The 23,045-nt window shown below is 41.2% G+C and overlaps 1 protein-coding gene across 2 annotated transcripts in view; it reads right to left on the reverse strand.

Moving 5' to 3' along the window:
• Nucleotides 1–1,647: 1,647 nt before the first annotated feature.
• The window catches only part of LOC117396652 (golgin subfamily A member 1), a 76,237-nt gene continuing 54,839 nt past the window's right edge, over nucleotides 1,648–23,045 (reverse strand). For both annotated transcript variants that reach the window (XM_033994768.3, XM_033994767.3), the window contains 6 exons: nucleotides 17,327–17,487; nucleotides 10,145–10,303; nucleotides 9,975–10,034; nucleotides 7,892–8,071; nucleotides 6,949–7,035; nucleotides 1,648–5,090 (listed from right to left, as the gene is read on the reverse strand). In XM_033994768.3, the coding sequence (XP_033850659.3) occupies nucleotides 5,010–5,090; nucleotides 6,949–7,035; nucleotides 7,892–8,071; nucleotides 9,975–10,034; nucleotides 10,145–10,303; nucleotides 17,327–17,487 (728 nt within the window). In that variant the 3' untranslated portion in view covers nucleotides 1,648–5,009. The remainder of the gene's footprint in view (nucleotides 5,091–6,948; nucleotides 7,036–7,891; nucleotides 8,072–9,974; nucleotides 10,035–10,144; nucleotides 10,304–17,326; nucleotides 17,488–23,045) is intronic.

Genomic DNA, 23,045 nt, shown 5'->3' on the forward strand with positions numbered 1-23,045 from the left:
CAAATAGAAAGCAATGTTATGATTAATAATTCAGTAATAATAACTTTGTTAAAATAACGTTAAGGTTGCAGTTCAAAATCACAAGTCAGGAAATGGGAGCAAGCAACCTTAACTCATCCCTATTATGCCTATGCATCACCACGACTGCCCAGAAGAACTTTACCTGGGTGTGTTTATTGGTATGCAGAATATTGTGCCGTCAGCTGTTCCTAGGAACTCACATGACAATAATGAGACAAAGCAGCACAGTTTGGTCCTCATTCTCCATGGCACTGGTCTTTTGTGATTTTGAACTGCAACCTTAACGTTATTTTAACAAAGTTTTTGTTACTGAATCTCCATATATTTTTTTTACCTGAATCTACTACAGTATCAATTTCTAAAGTCCTACACACGTGGAAGGAAATATGTTGTACAGCAACCCATGAAGTGGAGACCACACAAACAAAGGCAACCAGCCTGGTATAATGCAGGTGAAACAGGACTGTTCTAAGAGATCTAAGTAAAACACTGCATCCCAACACATTTTTTTGGTTTTTCACCCAGTGTCAGGGACATAAAAATGTGAGATCAGCTACTGAAATGTGTGAACTGGCTTATTAGTCTTTATGAAAAAATCTGTCATCATGCACATGACTATCATACACTACAGCAATCCAGTAATGAGACCAGCTTTGTTTTTGTATGCAACATTTTCTAACTGCAAAAACATGCTAGTTATCATCTATTAGTGAAACCTATATAATACTCCATACAGCATACAGTATCATGAACATGAGACATAAATAAAAAATAAATGGTTTTATCCTGATTTTATAAAGAACGTTTGTGTTGCTAAGCAGTTACCTCAGTATTCCATGGGTAATGTGGTTTTCTCAGAAAACATCCGTGGTCTGTTCAGTTTCTTTCGGTGTAATCCAAGTGGACCGTGATCTACTTCCAGTTGCAGCGTAAATATCGACTTCATACAGCACCGTATTTAATTGAAATATTCTATTGACATGCAGCTGTTCATACCATTTTGTGAAGGGTTTGTTATCGGTAACTTTTTTTTTTTAAACAGGGCATACTTGTGCATCCAGCTAAATTTCAATATCTTAGGCTACTTTTTTAATGTTTTTGGTAATCATGCTGTTTGTTGTGTTCATAACGTTTATTCAAAATGCTGTCAGGTGTGTTGCTGGTGATCGCTTAAGTAAAGTGATATCGGTTTGGGATTGTTAAGAAATTAGTTTTCCCCCAAAACACTGCCTCCATTAACAGGGGTCTAGTGGAGGCAGCCAAATGTCTATCCATATGTCAGTTACACATTTCTCTCGAAATCTGTGATGATCATCTGTGATGAAACGTGCGAAGGACATTCTAGTCTGGTTTTACAGATATTAGGGACTTGTATCCAAAAGCACCTTCAATGCATGGGCAATGTGAGAAAAAGCAGCCACTGTGCACCTTACAGCACCCAATGCATTTCTGAACCACCATGTTACAACCTTGCTGCAAAACTCTTTATCCCCCGTAACAAAATCCTGGATTTCCTCCGATACCTCAGACATACTTGTGCAATTGAAATGCATCGTGATTAGCCAACAACCATTTTTGATTTGATTCTGAAATTCAAAAAGCTCACATACAAAAATAATACACAAACAGATTCTGTGTGAGTTTAATGGAAAAAAAGAATGTAGAGCACCTACAAATTATTCCCAAGCAAAACATCTTTCTGGTTAATCTTAGTTTTTTACATTATTCCTGTCAAGCTTCACAACACCAAATAGGGAAAAAAAAGGTAGGAAGTGTGAGTTAATGCATTTACATAGGTGTCTCCACAGCAGCTAATATTATACATGTCGAAGTGCATTGAGTCATCCATCTCTCTAAACACACTGCTCTTGCTTAAACATAACCAAATACAACAAAGAATTCAGGCCACACTAAATTAAACATTGAAATAAGTTATAGTTATATGCTCGTAACCAGTAGGAACAACCAGTTGGCAGCTAGTTCAGTTCCATACTGAGAAGTCTCAGTATCTACATGAGACAGTCAGAGCCATCCCACAATATTCTAATTCAAGGGGGACTGATATTTTGGAATAATACAATTAAGCAGTCTACGAGACTGAGTCATACACTGGCCTCCTCAGTGGACATGAGCAGAGTACAAAAATGTGTGTGTGTGTGTGTGTGTGTGAACTTAGCTGAAATATACAACCACTTGTATAAATACATTTGCTGTATATGGTTAGTGCGAGTTGAATTCTCCTGTTATATGTAGGGGAGGTTAAATACTAATATAAAGTAAATACTGCAAGTGCTTGAACCAAAGTAATACACATCCAGTGTTTTATAAATGTATTATATGTATAGTGTTTGTATATAAATATTCATATGGAATGTATTTTACATAAATGCAAGGCAGGAAGACATGTTGTAGCTTCCCAGATTAGTATTATTTATTTATTATTATTTTATATTTTAAAAACAACCTCATCTCAAAATCTTCAGGTAAAACCTTATTTTAAAATGGTGTATGTTTTCACATTATAAAATACTATTCACTATGACGGAGGTAGCAGTTCACCTCTACAAAAAGCATGCTACATTGAAACAGATCATGTAAGCATTGCAGAATGTGTTGTTTTTCATTTTGGTTTGTTTAACCTTGCTGTTTGTGCTGTCCTGTTGATGTGTGTTGCAATGCACAGCAGAGATCCATATTTCACTGGGATACAAGGTGTCATTCATTGATTTCTCAGCATGTTCAGTTTCAATAGCCGTATGCACATACGCCAGTACGAACTATGCTTAGTAATTCCAGTCAAATCAATATCTTTGTGGGGTAATACTATAAAATGTCAGAAAACTAAGGGCTCTGATTGGTTCTTAGTGATCACATGATTGTGCAGGAATTTTTACAATACCGCACAGTTCCAATCTAATTTTGTAATCAGAGAGAATCCTGAATGTTGAGTTTTTTAATTGCTGGTTTTGTAAGTGCAGTAACACATTACAGGTTGTGCAGCAGTTACAAAATGAATACTGTACAAGCAGGTGTGTGTTATCTTAATATATGAACATGGTTTCATTTGAAAACAAAACTACAAAAATGACAAGGAAATAACAGGAACTAAAACAGAAACAAAACACATGTATGGAAAGATTTATCAAAAGTGCAATTTGAACAATATTGTCTGAAAAAAAAAAAACTGTTTATTCTTTTAAAAAAAAAAAAAAAAACTAATAACAAAAGATACTAGTGGCTTGATACCAGTATTGTGTAAGATGAATAGTTTAAAAAAAAAAATTGCAAATGACCTTTTGGTGCCTTGACCTTGATAAACCCAGCCCAATGGTCAGTACCGCTTTAATAAGCTGGGAGTGGTGCAGGCAGTCAGTGGGGCCTCTCCCTCTCACATTCCTCAAGCAATATAAAAACGTACTTATCCACTTACTGGATTTCTAGATGTCAACTTGCATGTTGCACAGTACTAAATAAACCAAACTTCAAGTCAAACCAGTGGCCACCAAACTGAATACACAATGTGACGTTTGGACAGATGAGTCCTTCACAGCTAAAATAAATACTTTTTTGTATCTATGTTGTGCACCTTTAAAGTGTTGTTTGTTTATCTGTAATATTCTAGTGTGCATTGCATGTAAATCCTTTATATATAACACTTAATCGATGCATCGATTATTGATCATCTTAATTCCCAAGCTTTGATTACATTTGGGTGAATCGATGCATCAAATTAGAACCCAGTTTGAAGTCTCCTGTTGCTGGTTTGCATTGAAACTGAGTGTGTGAGAGTGTGCTTCTTTCAGTGCTAGTATAGTAGATTAGCACGTTGCTAGGATACACACTTTAAGCCTTTACATTCGCATTGGACAAGCCAAATCAAAAGTAGGCATATTCTATTCACGTAACAGTAATGAACAACCATAGTTCAGATCAAAATGACTTCAGCTAAAATATAGTATTTTTTATTATTATTAAAATGTTAAAGGGGCATATGATGCAGACACATGCATATTCTTTTCAGTTGTTAAAAACTCAAGTCCTTTGTATTTCTTTTTTTTAATACGTGTTCAAATTTGAATGCAAGTTGTGCCTTTTTGTTTAACTATTATGCACAACTGTTTTTAGTTATTGGATCTTCTGTTAAAAACGAATGTTTGTTCTTTATTTCGAAAAATAAAACGTCAAAGCATCGATTAGCGTTGATAAATGCCTATTCGATAATCGAATACGAAGGAGGGTTAACTTCTCCAATAAGGCTACAACTGAGATATGTCCTCAATCCAGAAGGTAATCTAATTGGTCAGATAAAACTAAAAGAAGTTATGATTCATTTCTTCCATACATCCTAAATGCCATGCACCTATTTGGGGGACATCAATATGTAGTGAATTATAAATCAAGCTGTGCAGCACACTGGAGGGATGAGATCTATAGTGTATCAGTGTATACATTAACTATACAGCTGGGGTTTCACTGAAATATTTTCCTATTTTTCTCATTTTTAAAAAGGATGCTTTGAATGGAGACGATGCAACTATAAAATCTGTCCCAACAATCAAAAACATACAATCACTTCTGTAAAAGAAAAAAGATGCTCAGTATTTGTTTGATTCTCCATTATTTAAATCACAGCAATTAAAAATTATTTAAAATCTTAAATGCGTAATTCACCCCTTTACTGCACCCAGAGACATTACCTTTCACAGAACCCAAACACATATTACCAACAGTCACCACAATCTGTCCCAAATGAAAAACATTTTCCCCCAGAGGAAAGTCTCATAATTTGCATTATATGATGCTTTGATGTAAACAGTTTCATTAAAAAAGTAAAGCCTCATACTAAAACACTGTAATAACAGTGATTTGGAAACACTCGGAAAGTTGATCTGCTCTGGTTTCTAGTGTAGTTTCTCACACGCATACACACACCCACACCACTGTATCCAGGGCACTTTCAGTTCTTAGATCCAAGTGTCAAACTTGATTCAGTTCCAGTGTGTCGGGGCACCTGACACAGAGGGACGAATAATACCTTTTGGAGAAGGTTTGGACCCAAACCATGACATCTGGAGAGAGTAAAAAAAGAATACAACTGTTAGGATGTGGAACATATTCTGACAAAGAGACACTAAGAAACAGGAAGTGGGATGTAGCAACAGTATGTACTAGTAATGTATAATAAACTGTAAATAGGAAGGGTATAAAAAATAAATAGTAAGGGTATAATAAACAGTATATAATAGTAAGGATATAATAAACAGTATATAGTAAGGGTATAATAAACAGTATATAATAGTAAGGGTATAATAAACAGTATATAATAGTAAGGATATAATAAACAGTATATAGTAAGGGTATAATAAACAGTATATAATAGTAAGGGTATAATAAACAGTATATATATTAGCCCCTCCTAATATAACTTTTTACTATAAAAAATAACTCAGTAAAATGCACCAAGGGTGTTAATAGTTTAGAGTTTATATAATGTATTTAGATTGTTTTCCCCCGAAATGCTTAACCTCTGTCAACACATACTGACCAAATACAGGTGTTAGCCTCAGTGTTTACACAATAGAACATAAGAACATAAGAAAGTTTACAAACGAGAGGAGGCCATTCAGCCCATAAGAACATTTGGTTGTTAGTAGCTTATTGATCCCAGAATCTCATCAAGCAGCTTCTTGAAGGATCCCAGGGTATCAGCTTCAACATTACTGGGGAGTTGGTTCCAGACCCTCACAATTCTCTGTGTAAAAAAGTGCCTCCTATTTTCTGTTCTGAATGCCCCTTTATCTAATCTCCATTTGTGACCCCTGGTCCTTGTTTCTTTTTTCAGGTCAAAAAACTCCCCTGGGTCGACATTGTCTATACCTTTTAGGATTTTGAATGTTTGAATCAGATCGCCGCGTAGTCTTCTTTGTTCAAGACTGAGATTCAATTCTTTTAGCCTGTCTGCATACGACATGCCTTTTAAACCTGAGATAATTCTGGTTGCTCTTCTTTGCACTCTTTTGAGCGCAGCAATATCCTTTTTGTAACGAGGTGACCAGAACTGAACACAATATTCTAGGTGAGGTCTTACTAATGCATTGTAAAGTTTTAACATTACTTCCCTTGATTTAAATTCTCACAATATATCCGAGCATCTTGTTGGCCTTTTTTATAGCTTCCCTACATTGTCTAGATGAAGACATTTCTGAGTGAACATAAACTCCTAGGTCTTTTTCATAGTTCCCTTCTTCAATTTCAGCATCTCCCATATGATATTTATAATGCACATTTTTATTGCCTGCATGCAATACTTTACACTTTTCTCTATTAAATGTCATTTGCCATGTGTCTGCCCAGTTCTGAATGCTGTCTAGATAATTTTGAATGACCTTTGCTGCTGCAACAGTGTTTGCCACTCCTCCTATTTTTGTGTCATCTGCAAATTTAACAAGTTTGCTTACTATATCAGAATCTAAATCATTAATGTAGATTAGGAATAGCAGAGGACCTAATACTGATCCCTGTGGTACATCACTGGTTACCTCGCTCCATTTTGAGGTTTCTCCTCTAATCAGTACTTTCTGTTTTCTACATGTTAACCACTCCCTATTCCATGTGCATGCATTTCCTTGAATCCCTACTGCGTTCAGTTTGAGAATTAATCTTTTATGCGGGACTTTGTCAAAAGCTTAGTAGTTCAAGTACAGCAAATACTAAAATTTAATTTTCAATATTTCTTCACAGTCTTTTCCCTATACAATTAAAAGCTGTACACATAGGTCTTACAAATAAATGTTGCAGTAACTTATAAAAAGATAGCTTCTTATAATAGCTTTTCTGATTGGTTACAAACATTCCAGATATGTTGCGTTTAAACATGTTTAATACTAAAGTTTGAAATGAAACAGACACTAGAACCCTAAAATGCACCTTATAATCTAATGTCTGCTTGAGCATGTCCTCCTCTTCTCGTGTGAAGTTCAGTAGCATCGACACAGCCTTTATTAACTGGTATGCCTTGGAGAAGAAAGCAATAAACAATACAAAATTATACTTCAAAATCGGTCCCTCACTGGCTATCAAAATGCCAAATATATGCCACAGATGTTGTTTCGTACATGTTAAGCAATCAAAGACTTATAGGCCCTTTCCATTTTTTAAAAGGAAGTTAATGTGCCCAACTTTAAAAATATAAAACTAAATGAGTCCGGCTGTTCTTTAACTGAAAATCATCTTCTCAGGATTACTTTTGGTTGCGCATAAAGACTGCAGAGTGTTATAACAGATGTCCAGAGTCCAGAATGTGATGGAACAATGTTCTTTTTGACATAGTTTTTATTGATTATGGTTGATAGCTATGGTCTTTGGAAATTGGGTAAAACATAATCTGAAAGAGACCACCTAAAAAGTATCCACAGCGCTACTTCAATTTAGTTTCTCTGGACAGGAATCCAAAATTTTAGCTTTCAGCAGCCATAACAAGTCAAACCCTTGTCAATTTGGTCAAAATTTCCTTGCTTTACTTAATGAACTTGTTCTGGACTAAGTGTGTGTAACAAACAAAATGGTTCCATAAATCTTACCTGTCATGCACTTTCATTTGTTTACAAGTCACAATTAAGCATGTTTTAAAATTAAAACACATGTTTACTGTAATGCGTTTTCTTTCACACTGCACATCTGAGACCTACAAATGGAAGTGCATGGCATGTAAGATTTATTCAAATATTTTGACAGCGAATATTTCACTTGTACAGCATACTCAATGCAAACTACAGGAAATGTTTAAAAGGCATGTGAATAGTGTGTGGAAGTTAGTTTACAGAAACAGTAGGTTGAATGTCTTCCTTATTGATGAGGGACTGACCCTTACCTCAGCCTCTCGAGAGGACATGAATTTGAGGACAACGTGTTTCAGGTACTCGAAGTTGATTTCCCGTGAGTCGTTGAGGTCCGAGTTGTTTGTGACTGTAGTGGCAGCGCTGACGATGGTTGGGGGTTCAGGGCCCAGCCTCTCTTTGACATCTGGGGGTTCAGCTTCCGCTTTTATTTTCTGAATCACCAACAAAGAGGGGATCCTTTTTTTTTTGCATTTTACTTTTTTTCTTATTCCATACAAATGTAACAGCATGCTTCTATTTGTGCTGCTTCCATTAGTGGAAATTTTGAATATAATTACATTTTCAAAAATGTTCAGGGCAATTCAACTTTTCTGTATTTGTAAACAGAAGTACAGAAAGTAGTATGGAACAGCATTCTATAATTGTGATTTCCCACAAAATTATCTAAATTAAAACCATCCAGGAATACAGGACTACAGGAAATGACCCCAAATGGATGACAAATTAATTTTTAAAAGTGGTACAAACAGCTCAACAACTCTCTCACAAGTGTCTTTTCTTACCAGGAGGCATAGTGGTGCAGTGGTTAAAGAAAAGGGCTTGTTATTATTAGGCTTCCAAGCCGTAGGCTGGGGAAGCCTATTGTTTTTGTTGGGATTATTATTCTTTTTTTTTTTTTTTCTGCCAAAACATGCTCAAAAACTCACGAAATTCGGTACACTGGTAGATGCCTATGGATGACAGTTGGTGATATTCAGCAAATTTGCGCAAGTCACATGGTTTGGCAGGCATATTGGATTTTGCGGAATTTTTGTTTTGTTAAAACGCCTATGTATCGGAAACCGCTTACTGCAGAGTTCTGAAAATTGCTATACATGTTGAGGGATAGTCCACGATTAACTGTTGTTAATATGAAGCTGATTGGTTCTGTGGTTTGGCAACCACATTGATTAATGACATAAAATTACCATAAAAATGTAAAATCATCAAAATTCAAACATCTTCTTTGTTTCAATCGCTTATCCGATTGAAACAAAAATTGGAATAAAACATCTCAGTGTGGTCATCTGTTACGCTTGTTCAAGGGAAGTTGCTACTGTGAAAATCATGGCGTCCACGCTGCAAGACATCATCAACATATGCAACTGGCTATAAAACTGCGTATAACTTCTTATCGGCTGCAACAAAACGCACAAAATTTGACACAGAAGTTGTGGACTATGTGATGTTGTGTCGTGGTCAATATGGCGGCCTTTGGTCACATCGTGTGGCAGCCATCTTGGATTTAATGAAAATTTTGGACAATATTCAAAAGTCGTCTTCTCATGAACGGTAAATAGTACAGCTGTGAAAAATTTTGTACATAGTGCGCTCATGTCCACGATTGATGATTCTTTTTTTTTTTTTATAAATTTAGTCGTCGCCAATTATTTTTACCCCGGTTTTCACCCCAATTTAGCATGCCCAATTATTATCTGTATCCCCGGCTCACCGCTCGCAACCCCCCCCCGCCGACTCAGGAAACGGAGGCTGGAACACGCGTCCTCCGAAACGTGCTCCTTCCAAGCCGTCATTTTTCGCACTGCGGATCCACAGCAATGCTACCAGACCTATAGTGCCGGAGGACAACACAGATCTGGCGGCTCCGCTGCAGAGCCACAGGCGCCTTATCGGCCACAGGGGTCGCTGATGCGCGGTGAGCCGTGGATTCCCCTGCCGACCTAAGCCCTCCCTACCCGGGCAGCGCTCAGCCAATTGTGCGCCGCCCCCTAGGAACTCTCGGTCACGGTCAGCTGTGACATAGCCTGGATTCGAACCAGCGATCTCCAGGCTATAGGGCACATCCTGCGAGGAGCGCCTTTACTGGATGCGCCACTCGGGAGCCCCTACGATTGATTCTTCTTAAGGAAAAATGGATCAGTCACATGGTGTGGCAGCTATGTTGGATTTTGCGTGAAAAGCTTTAACAACAACTCCTCATGAGCCCTTTGGCCGATTGATGTGTAAGTGACTGCTGCAGCAGTTGTGATGCATAGTTCACCCCCAAGTCTCTGTAAGCTGCTTTGGATAAAAGCATCTGCTAAATTACTAAATAATAATAGTGTCTTTGCTTACCAACTCTTTCAGGAGTGTCTTTTTCAGCTCTGCTAACCTCTGTTGAAGTTGTTTAATTGTCTGAAAAGAACAAAACAAACCAGTATGTTAGTAAGACTGCATATGCTGGCATACTAAATGTTTTAAATTGCATATCCCCTCCACACAGACAGACACACACACACACACACCTTATTCTTCTCTGAAACCTGGTGCTCCAGCTCCCGGTTCAATCTCTGAATCTCGGACACATCGTCTGCAGTAATGGCCCCGTTCTGTTCTTTCCCAGCATCCTCCAGGGGGTTCAGCCTCTCATTCAGGGCCTGCACCTCTGCTTCCAGATGCACCACCTGCAATGACACACCTCCAGCATCAGCAATACAGAATCAAAGTAGTTTGTTTTTTTTCTTCTCAGTCACATTCATATTGGGTAAAACAGTGCCTAAAGTGCTGGCCATGAATGTTATATAACCTTTATTCTTCCCCATAATCCTTACATATACAATATTCATGGCTACAATGGCTCTACAACAAAGCCGCACCTGAAACTTCCACTATGCCGTACAATATATTAATTATGCATAAATATTGGATCTGTTTCCATCTATTTTCCTTTAGGATTAAAGGCATGACCCTTAACATTGGCAAAAAAAAATAAAAAAGACAGATTGAATCACATGCACAGTGGCACAACCCACATGGTGGAAAGAAGTGGATATTCAGGTTATTGATCTGCAGTGTTAGAAGATATTTATCTGTAAATAATACACCACTCCCTTGTCTACAATCCAGGAAGCTAAAAGCCATTGTAATTAAGCACATTACAAAACAATCAGACTTGCTTATAACAACCACTTGCTTTTAAAGACCCTGAAATCTGAATATAGTATACCAAAGCTCAGACGCACCTGTGACACAGTCATGCCCGCCCCCGAGGGTATAAAGAACTGCATGCACAGTGCTCAGTGTCATCTTTCCTTCAAGCCTGCTGCAATAATGAATGTAGTGACCTTGAAGGTTAATGGTTACATTTCTATTTCAGGGAACCAGGGTCATGATAATAACCTAACATTCCTTGCGCGTTACCATTAGGAACTCCAGTCTTAGTCTGCAGAACCTAGTAAAGGTATGGGGAGTAGCCCACACCGCTGCATTGCAAATGTCCCTGACAGATGCACCCTGGAATAGAGCCCACAAAGTTGCCACACTCATGGTGGACTGAGCAGCGAGTCTCTCTGGAAAGTGCAAGTTGGCTCACTCATAGGCAGTCTTGACTGTGTCTGTTATCCATTCGGTTTAGACAGAGCTTGACCATGGGACTTTGCCCCATAACTGTTCAGACTGTCTCCAACTTTTAGTACAGATCTGGAGTGGCAAACACTGTTGCAGCAGCAAAGTTCATTCAAAATGATCTAAACAGCATTCAGAACTGGGAAGACACATGGCAAATTACATTTAATAGAGATAATAAGTGTAAGGTACGCAGGCAATAAAAATGCCCATTATAGATACCATATGGGAGTTATTGAAATTGAAGAAGGAATCTATGAAAAAGATCTAGGAGTTTATGTTGACTCAGAAACGTCTTCATCAAGGCAATGTGGGGAAGCTATAAAAAAAGGCCAACAAAATGCTCAGATATATTGTGAGAAGTGTTGAATTTAAATCAAGGGAAGTAATGTTAAAACTTTACAATGCATTAGTAAGACCTCATCTAGAATATTGTGTTCAGTTCTGGTCATCTAGCTACAAAAAGGATATTGAAAAAAGAAACAAGGACCAGGGGTCACAAATGGAGATTAGATAAAGGGGCATTCAGAACCGAAAATAGGAGGCACTTTTACACAGAGAATTGTGGGAGTCTGGAACCAACTCCCCAGTAATGTTGAAGATGAAGATGACACCCTAGGATCCTTCAAGAAGCTGCTTGATGAGATTCTGGGATCAATAAGTTACCAACAACCAAACGCGCAAGATGGGCCGAATGGCCTCCTCTCGTTTGTAACCTCTCTTATGTTATTAAATGCCGAGATAGTCTTCGGCAAAAAAGCAGGAATGGTAAGGAGCGTAACCTTTGTCCTGGCTTCTGCAAAAATTAAGCAGGCTCTTTGCAATTGAAAATGCCTGCATCTCACTTACCTGCTTTGCAGAGGTGATTGCAAGCAAGAAAGCCACTTTGAGAGATACAAATTTCAGCTCAGCTGAATGCAAGGGATCAAACAGAAGCTTTATGAGTGAATCAAGCACTACGTTAAGCCTTCAACGAGGAACAATATCCTTCATAGGCGGCCGAAGCCGCAGAGCTCCTTTTAAAATTGCCCCGCCAGGAAGTGAGCTCCTGGGGAGACCGAGTCAATTTTGACATGGCAAGCTGAAATAGCTGCCAGACAGACCTTTAAATGTAGAGGGGGATTACCCCTTGTCAAACAGGTCCTGCAAAAATTGCAGTATAACTGCCATGGGACAGGTCGTGGGGTCAACCCCCCAAGGCAGGCACCACGTCTAAAAGATGCCCCACTTGTACCCCTACTGGAAACATGTGGACACTGCTCTGGCATTTTGCAGGGTGTCCTGCTCCCTGGAAGGCAAACCTCAGGTACTTCCTGTGCACGGTTTTCATGGGGATGTGGAAATAGGCGTCCTTGAGGTCCGTGATGAACCAGTCGCCCGGCCTGATTGATTGAAACAGCTGTTGCATTGTCAACATTTTGAACCTCCTTCGACAAGATACAGGTTGAAACTACCAAATCCAGCCTCACTACATCATGCACCCCATCGACCAAGAAACAGCCAGAGTTGTAGCTGGGTGACCACAGGACGACTTTATCTAAAAAAGAAAGCCGGGTGCACTGGGGGTACACGGCAGAGGTGGTAGGCTCATCCTCAAAGATGGACTGCTTTGTCTCACCTTGTGTAGGCCCGGGACCTTGCAAAACTGCAGTGCCCCTCTTACCAGGGAGAGCTTACCCTCAGGGAATGTGCTGTCTGACCTTCTTAGAGGCGGCAATGGACAGTACGTCTTCCTGCTGCCAATCTGCACTGTCTGCCCCTGGTGACCCATGGGTACAGGTGGGACAGATGGCGCTACACGTTCACGCAGCAGCTCTATGAACACCGTTCCTTGATGAGAAACGGCTACCGAGAGCTTCTCTATCTGCTCCAAGTCTGCTGCCCACATTGAACAGCGACTCTTCTTCCCCTTCCTCAGAGGAACAGAAGGAGAGGCAGAGGAGGATGAGAAAGACTGTGGGGATGATTGCCTGCGCGGGCTGCAGATACGTCGCCCAATTTCCTTGGCACAGAGCCACCTCCTTACCAGAAGGCAATGGGGAACGCTGTGCCGATGTAAGAGACACAGAGCGCTCTGTAGAGCTACGGGAGAAATGTTTCTCTAGCGTACGTAAGTGGCTTTTGGCATGCTCTGGCCCAAGGCAGGAAGATCATCTGCTTATCTTCAATAGGCATATTGGCCTTGCATAAGTCGCAGGGATAAAACCCAGGCATGATGCAGTCGCTGCAGTGTACAATAAGTACAGATGCTGCCTCAATGTGCTTATAGACAGCAATGGGGTGGCTTGGCACCAGACCGGGGTACGGTTCTGTGACTGTAGCACCGGTACGGAACGGAGCCGTTGGTTTGGTACCGGTTAGGTGACTTTAGCACCAGGTACGGTATGGTCCCAGTGCGGTAACCTCGGTCCCGGTGAGGTACGGAATGGTAGCGGGTTGGAAACGGAGCGGGTATTTCTGCACGCATATTTCTGTAAAAAGCAAAAGCACAGAAACACAGAGAATTTTTTTTTCACAGAAAACAAATTACAGTTCAGAATTTAATAAAACTGTTTACTAAAAACAAAGTTAATTTTACTCATGCCCGAGCAAGTTATGTTGCTTGGTCTCTGGGAAGGGGCGACTCAAGCCGCTAGCTTCACGCAGGGCACAAGGTCACTGCAGGACGTAACAAACAACAGGCTGTGTGCACAATAAAACTAATACAACGTTAATTCAGTATTGCATTAATTAAGTGTACTACATACAAATTTACACATTTTATACAGATATAAGCAATCAAGTACTTGTCAGGATCAGTTCTTGAAAGGAAATGGCACCGAGTTCTGTGCGTGCTGTCCTTTATACCCTCGGGGGTTGGCCATGACTGCGTCACAGGCGTGTCCGAGCAGCTTTGGTATACTATATTCAGGTTCTGGGTCTTTAGGAGGTAAATACCCATTAGGTAATGGTTACATTTCATACTTGAAACGGAACCAGCGAGTGCATCTCTTCACAGGTGAATTTGTTATGTTGAGAGTTTAGTTATTAAATATATTTTCTTTTTGTTTATGTAAACATTTAAGCATTTGACTAGTTGATTTTAAATGTTGGTTAAACTGTTCCATTTACTCTTGTATTTCTTGTAAATACTAACAGCAAAGTAATCTAATTTAATCTCACCCTAACATGTTTTTGTATTCTAAAAAGACAGTTTTACACATGCAGGGGGTGGGAAAGTTCCATGTTGAAGGAAAATAATTTTGTTTTGTCATAATATTTGTCTTGGATCACTGCAGTGCAGATTTAAAAAAAACAAAACAAAAGAGGACTGATTCAGGGAAAGATGAGCACTACTTCACACTGCACAATGAACTGAATCAATGCTAATCAGGTTTGTTAACTGGGCATCATAGCATGACGTTGTTAGGCTAGGTTTTAATGCACTGTCAACACAGAATTCACAAATCCTACACAACTTTTTGTACTTACTGTTCTGTTTTAATGAAGAAAGCAGAGAATAGTGTTTACATAACCATGTGTCTTTACATATGTCAAACATTTTTGTATATATTCCACTACGCTTTGTATGCTTTATTGTTTTTAATTGTTCTGTTGTCATCCACTACTGTACTGTATACTGTAATCACCGCCGATAGTGCATGCAGAGTGTGTGAATGTGGGTGGATGCTTGATGGTGTTTACAGGGAGCAGTCAGTCGGCTAAATTTGGTTTAGCTCAGCTAAAATATATTTTTAGTTTAAAAGTGAACGTGAATATGGGGCAGTTTTAAGATACAGAATTGTCTGTGTATAGAACACCTCCTAAGACAACACTTCGGCTTAGGGAACAACCTTGTGGTGAATCGGAATTTTCCCATTGCAAATGCTCCGCCTAAAGGAAGGAACTTCGCTTAAAAGAACACCTTTGTGGCACAAACAGCGATTTGGAGTCCCCTCTCTCCCATTATAAGATGCGCAAACAGAACTATTGAATAACACTTAACACAGGAAGTATTTATTGGTAGACTTTTAAAAAGTCTAAGGAAGTTACAAGCTCACCAGTGCCATCAATCAATAACATAAACAAACTGGATTTCCATGAATTAGAACCAGTGCCGTGTAATAATAATAATATCAAATTCTCCGTGAAAATCTCAATTTCTGAAAGAATACTATTTTTAGCATTTAAATGCATTGATTAAACATTAGCTTCACCAGCAGACAACTTGTTATATGAAATCCAGTTGAACTTGCTTACCCTAAATTATGAATTATCATTTTCAGCATATTTCAACAGCTTGTTCAGTAACAACAACGCACTGGATACTGAAGTGAACTGCAAGCCACTTAACATGAATGTGACAGTGCGCCTCGTTCAGCCTTCACCTCTGTATACCGGAAGCAGTTTTATTGAACAAGATTTACATAAATGTTGATGCTCCCTTGAGAAAGATATATACAACATATCGAAATGTTGGGCAGCTGGCTCTTTGAGCTAAAATATATATTATATATGATAAGTGTGATTTGGTTATCAAACAAAAACAAAAAAAAGCCTTGCATGTTTTATTTTTATTTTTTTAAATTTAGTAGGTCACCAATTATAATTTTTATAATTTAGAATATCCAATTATTTTTTTTAAGCTCAGCTCACCGCTACCCCTGCGCTGACTTGGGAGCGGCGAAGACGAACACAACCTGTCCTCCGAAGCGTGTGCCGTCAGCCGACCGGTTCTTTTCACACTGCAGACTCACCATGCAGCCACCTCAGAGCTACAGCATTGGAGGACAACGCAGCTCTGGGCAGCTTACAGGCAGGCCCACAGGCGGCAGGCCCACAGGCGCCCGGCCAGACTACAGTGGTTGCTGGTGCGCAGTGAGCCGAGGACACCCTGTTGAGGCTAAACCCTCCCCCCCGGGCGGCGCTCGGCCAATTGTGAGCCGCCCGCTGGAAACTCCCGTCTATGGTCGGCAATGGAATAATAGCCTGGACTAGAAACGGCGATGTCCAGGCTATAGGGTGCATCCTGCATTCCACGTGGAGCGCCTTTACCGGAGGCGCCACTCGGGAGCCCCTGTCTTGCTTGTTTTTTGACCCGCCCTAAGTGTAAAACAAAAAAATTCTCAGCCAGCAAAGAAAATCTGTGTTTTTCTGCAGGAAACTGATTCCTAGGATCCCTGCTGATAACTCATCATCATCAAACTCAAATTCAAATGGTTTATTGATTCTTTTAAAAAACTGATTTGTCATCATGGGAGTAATCTAGAGCTACTGCTGTATTTAACATGTGTAGGGCGGTCGGTGTTAATAACCATTGTTAAAATTAATTCTCGTATTCATAATTACTGTTAGAGCCGCTGCTGCATTTTTACTGTATGTAGGGGTGTGTTGTTAATATAGTTTGTCAATTTGTTTATTAACATACGCTTGCTCTTACTTACTCTGTTCATTTAATATGTTGATACACGTGCATCATGACATAAGCAATAAATACATTTGTATTTATTGATTCATATAGTGATTGGCCTTTGCATAATATGACTGTGAGAGAACACTTTGGCTAAACGAACACTTTGCTTGCTTCCCGAGAGGTGTTCTCTAAGCCAGAGACTACTGTATAGTTTACAGATAAATGCATTATGGAAAGGGAACTTCCCCCTGCAACTTTTGATCGAAGCAGTAAGTGGGTGGGTTATGCATCTTGTGCTTTTTCTGAGGGTTAGGGAGGGAGACCATAAAGAATGCATAAGCAAAAACACTGACTGTGACATGGCATCTTCAGAACAAGCCTCTAGCATTACTTACACTAGCATGTTCAGAACACGCCTCTAGCATTACTCACACGAGCATGTTCAGAACACGCCTCTAGCATTACTCACACGAGCATGTTCAGAACACGCCTCTGGCATTACTTGCACGAGCATGTTCAGAACACGCCTCTAGCATTACTCACACGAGCATGTTCAGAACACGCCTCTAGCATTACTCACACGAGCATGTTCAGAACACGCCTCTAGCATTACTCACACGAGCATGTTCCGAACACGCCTCTAGCATTACTCACACGAGCATGTTTAGAACACGCCTCTAGCATTACTTGCCTGTGTCTGGCAGGTCTCCAGCTGCTCTGTCTGTGTTCGCACCTCCTGTCTCTGGCTGTTGAGTTGTGTCTCTGCTGCACCTTCTTTTTCAGCCGTTGTCCTTCTCATGCTCTCAATCTCTGTCTGAAGTTGCTGTAGCTGTGACTGTGCAGCTTCGAACTCTAGAGGAGAAAACAGGAAAATCATTCAAACATATTTTTATATCGTTGATAACCTGTAATGACAAGTTAAAAAAAATTCCCAATGGCACCTGTGGTTGAATGGTTTGAAAACATAAGAAGTGAATATTTGGAAAGAGAAACAGTTGTAAAGTATGTATGTAGTATATATCAAGAATGATTTCTGAGATTTGAGGAGGTTGAGAATCTCTGAAATCAAACGTGTGTGCCAAATGTGAGGCCAGCATCTCAAAGCATTTGGTCTTTATGATCTGGAATCAATGACTCCAATTTGGCAGCCAAAGTGAAGGGTACCTTTACATGACCCCAAGGAATTTCCATTACACTGAAAAGTCTGTACCTCAAATGTGTATAATGAGATCAAAAAAGTGATTGTAGCTAACAACTGAATTCCATAAATCTTACCCATTAAGAACATAAGAAAGTTTAAAAATGAGAGGAGGCCTGTGACAGGAATGACCGAGGTTGAGACTCAGAGACAGTATAAAGTTCAAAAATAAAGTTTTTTAATAAACAAAAATACAAAATAAACAGGCACGAGGGCCAAACAAAAAGGTTTCAAAACACAAAATAGACACAAAACAAAACTTACAAATTAAGGCTTCCAGGCTGGGCGTTGCCTTCACTGGATTCAATAACTAATAAAACACAGCACAAACAAAAACACTCTTCTTCTCCTTCCAGAACTCTCTCCTAATGGGAGGCTGAAGCCTCCTTTTATGCCAGGTGGCTCAGTCCTTAATTGATAATTAATTAGTTGATTGCTCCCACCTGAAGCAATCAATCTGGGCAGGGAGGAGAATTTAACTCCTTCCCTGCCAGTATTTCTAAGGGCAGAGCCCTGCTCTGCCACACACCTCCCTCCACATACAAAGTACGGAGGCTGCAATCGGCCAAACTCCCCCCCCCCTCCCTTTAAACCCAAGTCCTCCCCCCAAGAGTCCCCTTATGTCCCTTGGGTGGGCTATTTCAACGGGCGGTGGTGGGCGGGGTTGATGTCGGCTCCCCCAAGCTTTCTTCAACAGCGGGGGTCCCGGACCTTCCAAGACCATGAAAGCTGGCAGGGAGCCTGGACCCTCCAGCAGGAGCAGCGCTGGTGGCACCTCTAGTGGCGGTGGCGGGAACGGCGGCCCGACTCCCTCTGGTGGCGGAGGCGGGAACGGCGGCCCGACTCCCTCTGGTGGCGGAGGCGGGAACGGCGGCCCGACTCCCTCTGGTGCCGGAGGCGGGAACGGCGGCCCGTCTCCCTCTGCTGCCGGAGGCGGGAACGGCGACGCTGGACCCTCTGGCCCCTCTGGCGGCGCGGGACCCTCTGGCGCTCAGGATGGTAGCTCCACCCCAGGCGACAGCGGACCAGCATCCCTAGGAGAAAGCACACAGAGTTTCTCTAGACGATGCGGGCAGGCAGGCAACCCCAGGCGATGCGGGCAGGCAGGCAACCCCAGGCGACGCGGGCAGGCAGGCAACCCCAGGCGATGGAGGGAGAGACAGCTCCGGCTGTTCCCCTTCTGCTGGCGGTGGAGGGAGAGACAGCTCCGACTGTTCCCCCTCTGCTGGCGGTGGAGGGAGAGACAGCTCGGGCTGTTCCCCTTCTGCTGGCGGTGAAGGGAGAGACAGCTCCGGCTCTTCCCCCTCTGCTGGCGGTGGAGGTGGGAACAGCCTGTATTCTTCCCCTGCGGGTCCCTTCAGCCCTGGGCCTGTGAGCTTCCCCTTCTCGGGCCGTGGATGAACCGACTCCTCCCGCTCGGGCCGTGGACGCACTGACTCCTCCCGCTCGGGCTCCTCCCTCTCGGGCTGTGGACGTTCGTGCTCCTCCCTCTCTGGGCGACGGCAGCGGCTCCCCTTCTGGCTCTCGGGACGGTGGCTCCTCCCCTTCTGGCTCTCGGGACGGTGGCTCCTCCCCTTCTGGCTCTCGGGACGGTCGCTCCTCCCCTTCTGGCTCTCGGGACGGCGGCTCCTCCCCTTCTGGCTCTCGGGACGGCGGCTCCTCCCCTTCTGGCTCTCGGGACGGCGGCTCCTCCCCTTCTGGCTCTCGGGACGGCGGCTCCTCCCCTTCTGGCTCTCGGGACGGCGGCTCTTCCCCTTCTGGCCCAGTCTGCCGGTGGCACTTCTGGGCAGGTCCTCCAGCGGTGGTCCACCTTCTCGCACCAGGAACACCAGGGGAAGAGGCTGGCCGGGTCCTCCAGTGGTGGCTGTTGTTGCAGCAGCTTACATTTCTTCGGCTGCTGCATCTCCTGCCTTTGCCGCTGTCTGCTCTTCTACCCCATTTTTTTTCCAGAAAAAAAAAAAAAAAAAACTCCTCAAAATTCAAAAAAACAAAAATAAAAACAAAAATACTGCCCTGAGCCTCCAGGTGGCGTTATCCCACTTCTAACACCAAATGTGACAGGAATGACCGTGGTTGAGACTCAGAGACAGTATAAAGTTCAAAAATAAAGTTTTTTAATAAACAAAAATACAAAATAAACAGGCACGAGGGCCAAACAAAAAGGTTTCAAAACACAAAATAGACACAAAACAAAACTTACAAATTAAGGCTTCCAGGCTGGACGTTGCCTTCACTGGATTCAATAACTAATAAAACACAGCACAAACAAAAACACTCTTCTCCTTCCAGAACTCTCTCCTAATGGGAGGCTGAAGCCTCCTTTTATGCCAGGTGGCTCAGTCCTTAATTGAATAATTAATTAGTTGATTGCTCCCACCTGAAGCAATCAATCTGGGCAGGGAGGAGAATTTAACTCCTTCCCTGCCAGTATTTCTAAGGGCAGAGCCCTGCTCTGCCACAAGGCCATTCAGCCCATCTTGCTCGTTTGGTTGTTGGTAGCTTATTGATCCCAGAATCTCATCAAGCAGCTTCCTGAAGGATTCCAGAGGGTCAGCTTCAACAACACTACTGGGAAGTTGGTTCCAGACCCTCACAATTCTCTGTAAAAAAGTGCCTCCTATTTTCTGTTCTGAATGCCCCTTTATCTAATCTGCATTTGTGACCCCTGGTCCTTGTTTCTTTTTTCAGGTCAAAAAAGTCCCCTGGGTTGACATTGTCTATACCTTTTAGGCTTTTGAATGCTTGAATCAGATCACTGCGTAGTCTTCTTTGTTCAAGACTGAATGGATTCAATTCTTTTAGCCTGTCTGCATACGACATGCCTTTTAAACCCGGGATAATTCTGGTCGCTCTTCTTTGCACTCTTTCGAGAGCAGCAATATCCTTTTTGTAACGAGGTGACCAGAACTGAACACAATATTCTAGGTGAGGTCTTACTAATGCATTGTAAAGTTTTAACATTACTTCCCTTGATTTAAATTCAACACTTCTCACAATATATCCGAGCATCTTGTTGGCCTTTTTTATAGCTTCCCCACATTGTCTAGATGAAGACATTTCTGAGTCAACATAAACTCCTAGGTCTTTTCCATAGATTCTTTCTTCAATTTCAGTATCTCCCATATGATATTTATAATACACATTTTTATTGCTTGCGTGCAGTACTTTACACTTTTCTCTATTAAATGTCATTTGCCATGTGTCTGCCCAGTTCTGAATGCTGTCTAGATAATTTTGAATGACCTTTGCTGCTGCAACAGTGTTTGCCACTCCTCCTATTTTTGTGTCGTCTGTAAATTTAACAAGTTTGCTTACTATACCAGAATCTAAATCATGAATGTAGATTAGGAATAGCAGATAGTAGGGATGGTGTTCTTTGGGTGATGAACTGTGTTGGATTTGCGCCAAACATAACGCTTTGCATTTTGGCCAAAAAGTTCCATTTTAGTTTTGTCAGACCAGAAAACTTTTTGGCACATGGCTACAGAATCTCCTGAGTGTTTTTTTGCATACTTCAAACAGGATTCAAGGTGGGCTTTCTTGAGTAATGGCTTTCTTCTTGCCACCCTACCATACAGGCCAGATTTGTGGAGTGCTTGGAATATTGTTGTCACATGCACACTTTGACCAGTCTTGGCCATACAAGCCTGTAGCTCTTGCAAAGTTGCCATTGGCCTCTTGGTAGCCTCTCTGATCAGTCTCCTTCTTGCTCGGTCATCCAGTTTGGAGGTACGGCCTGATCTAGGCAGGGTCTTGGTGGTGCCATACACCTTCCACTTCTTAATAATTGTCTTGACCGTGCTCCAAGGGATATTCAAGGCCTTTGATATTTTTTTATACCCATCTCCTGATCTGTGCCTTTCAACGATTTTGTCCCGGAGTTCTTTTGAAAGCGCCTTGGTGCTCATGGTTGAGTCTTTGCTTTGAAATGCACTACCCAGCAGAGGGAACCTACAGGAACTGCTGAATTTATCCTGAAATCATGTGAATCACTACAATTTAACACAGGTGGAGGACATTTTTTTATGCCATTGAGAAGCGTCTCATTTAGAGAAACCCATTTATCATATTCTACATTAATCAAAACCATGGTTACCAACATTCTAATTGAAATAACGTTTGGTCACAGCAAATCTATACCTCGTAGATATAAATCTTACACAAATTTTAAAAAAAGTCTCAAATAAACCGTAGAAAACGCAGCATATAAAGTGTATTACACAGCCTTTTATAGTATACATATTGTAATGGAATTTTTGTAACTTCGCACTTGCTTAGTTTGCTCAATAGCAAACAAATAGGTTAAGATAACAAAGCTTGCTCAATAGCAAACAAATAGGTTTTAAGATAGCAATATAGGTTGTAACGTTAAGTTTAAGTAGAGACCTGTCCCGAGTCAATAGGACGAGTAGAACACGAGCTATAAGAAATAATATCTTTATGTTTATTAAGTATAAAAAGTATAATTTGCAGTATACTGAACTGACTGTTCCTTGGAACTCGCGGGGGGGGAACCATCCCCCACCGACAGGGGTAGCAACAACCAATCAGAGACTTATTATTAACCTCTCTATTCAGATGAACCAATGAGAATCTAAAGTAAACAAACTTTGCGGGTAACAAGGAGCAACCAGTTTAATCTAATTTTAGCTGTCATGTCTAGCGTGTACTTGTCTTATGACTGTTCTATGATTCTCTGAAATGGAGATAATTTCTTGTTCTATAGCCTGACTGTGACCCTATATGGTCTCCACTTCCTTTAAGTTTTATAACCAGTCCTTATATGGTTACACTGTTTAGTTTCCTTCTTCTGTATGATGTTCCAGAAAACTATATAAGCTGCATTTAAAATTAGCTCGGTGTGCGATTCTGCTATTGCTAACAGAGTCTGCGTCACTCTGTTGAACGCTCCAGTTTGCAAACTTATCTATTAAAAGGTAACCTTCTGTTTGACTCAAATTGTCTCTTGGCACATTCTTTTCGGGTCTAAAAGGAGATATAGAAATTTCCACTACAATACACAAGTAAAAACAATATGCACAGACAGAACAAAACATTAGAGAGTTGAACAGAAGCAACTTGCGCTTGGTTTTACCGACATTTATTATTGAAAATTAGAGCCAGGTGCAGGGTATAAAAGGGAAGCAGTCAGTCTGCTCGAGGCTGCCGAGTAGAAGGACAGGGGAAGGAGTACTCTGTGTCCGAGCAGTCA

Source organism: Acipenser ruthenus, chromosome 31 (genome assembly GCF_902713425.1).
Source record: "Acipenser ruthenus chromosome 31, fAciRut3.2 maternal haplotype, whole genome shotgun sequence".
Classification (NCBI taxonomy): domain Eukaryota; kingdom Metazoa; phylum Chordata; class Actinopteri; order Acipenseriformes; family Acipenseridae; genus Acipenser; species Acipenser ruthenus.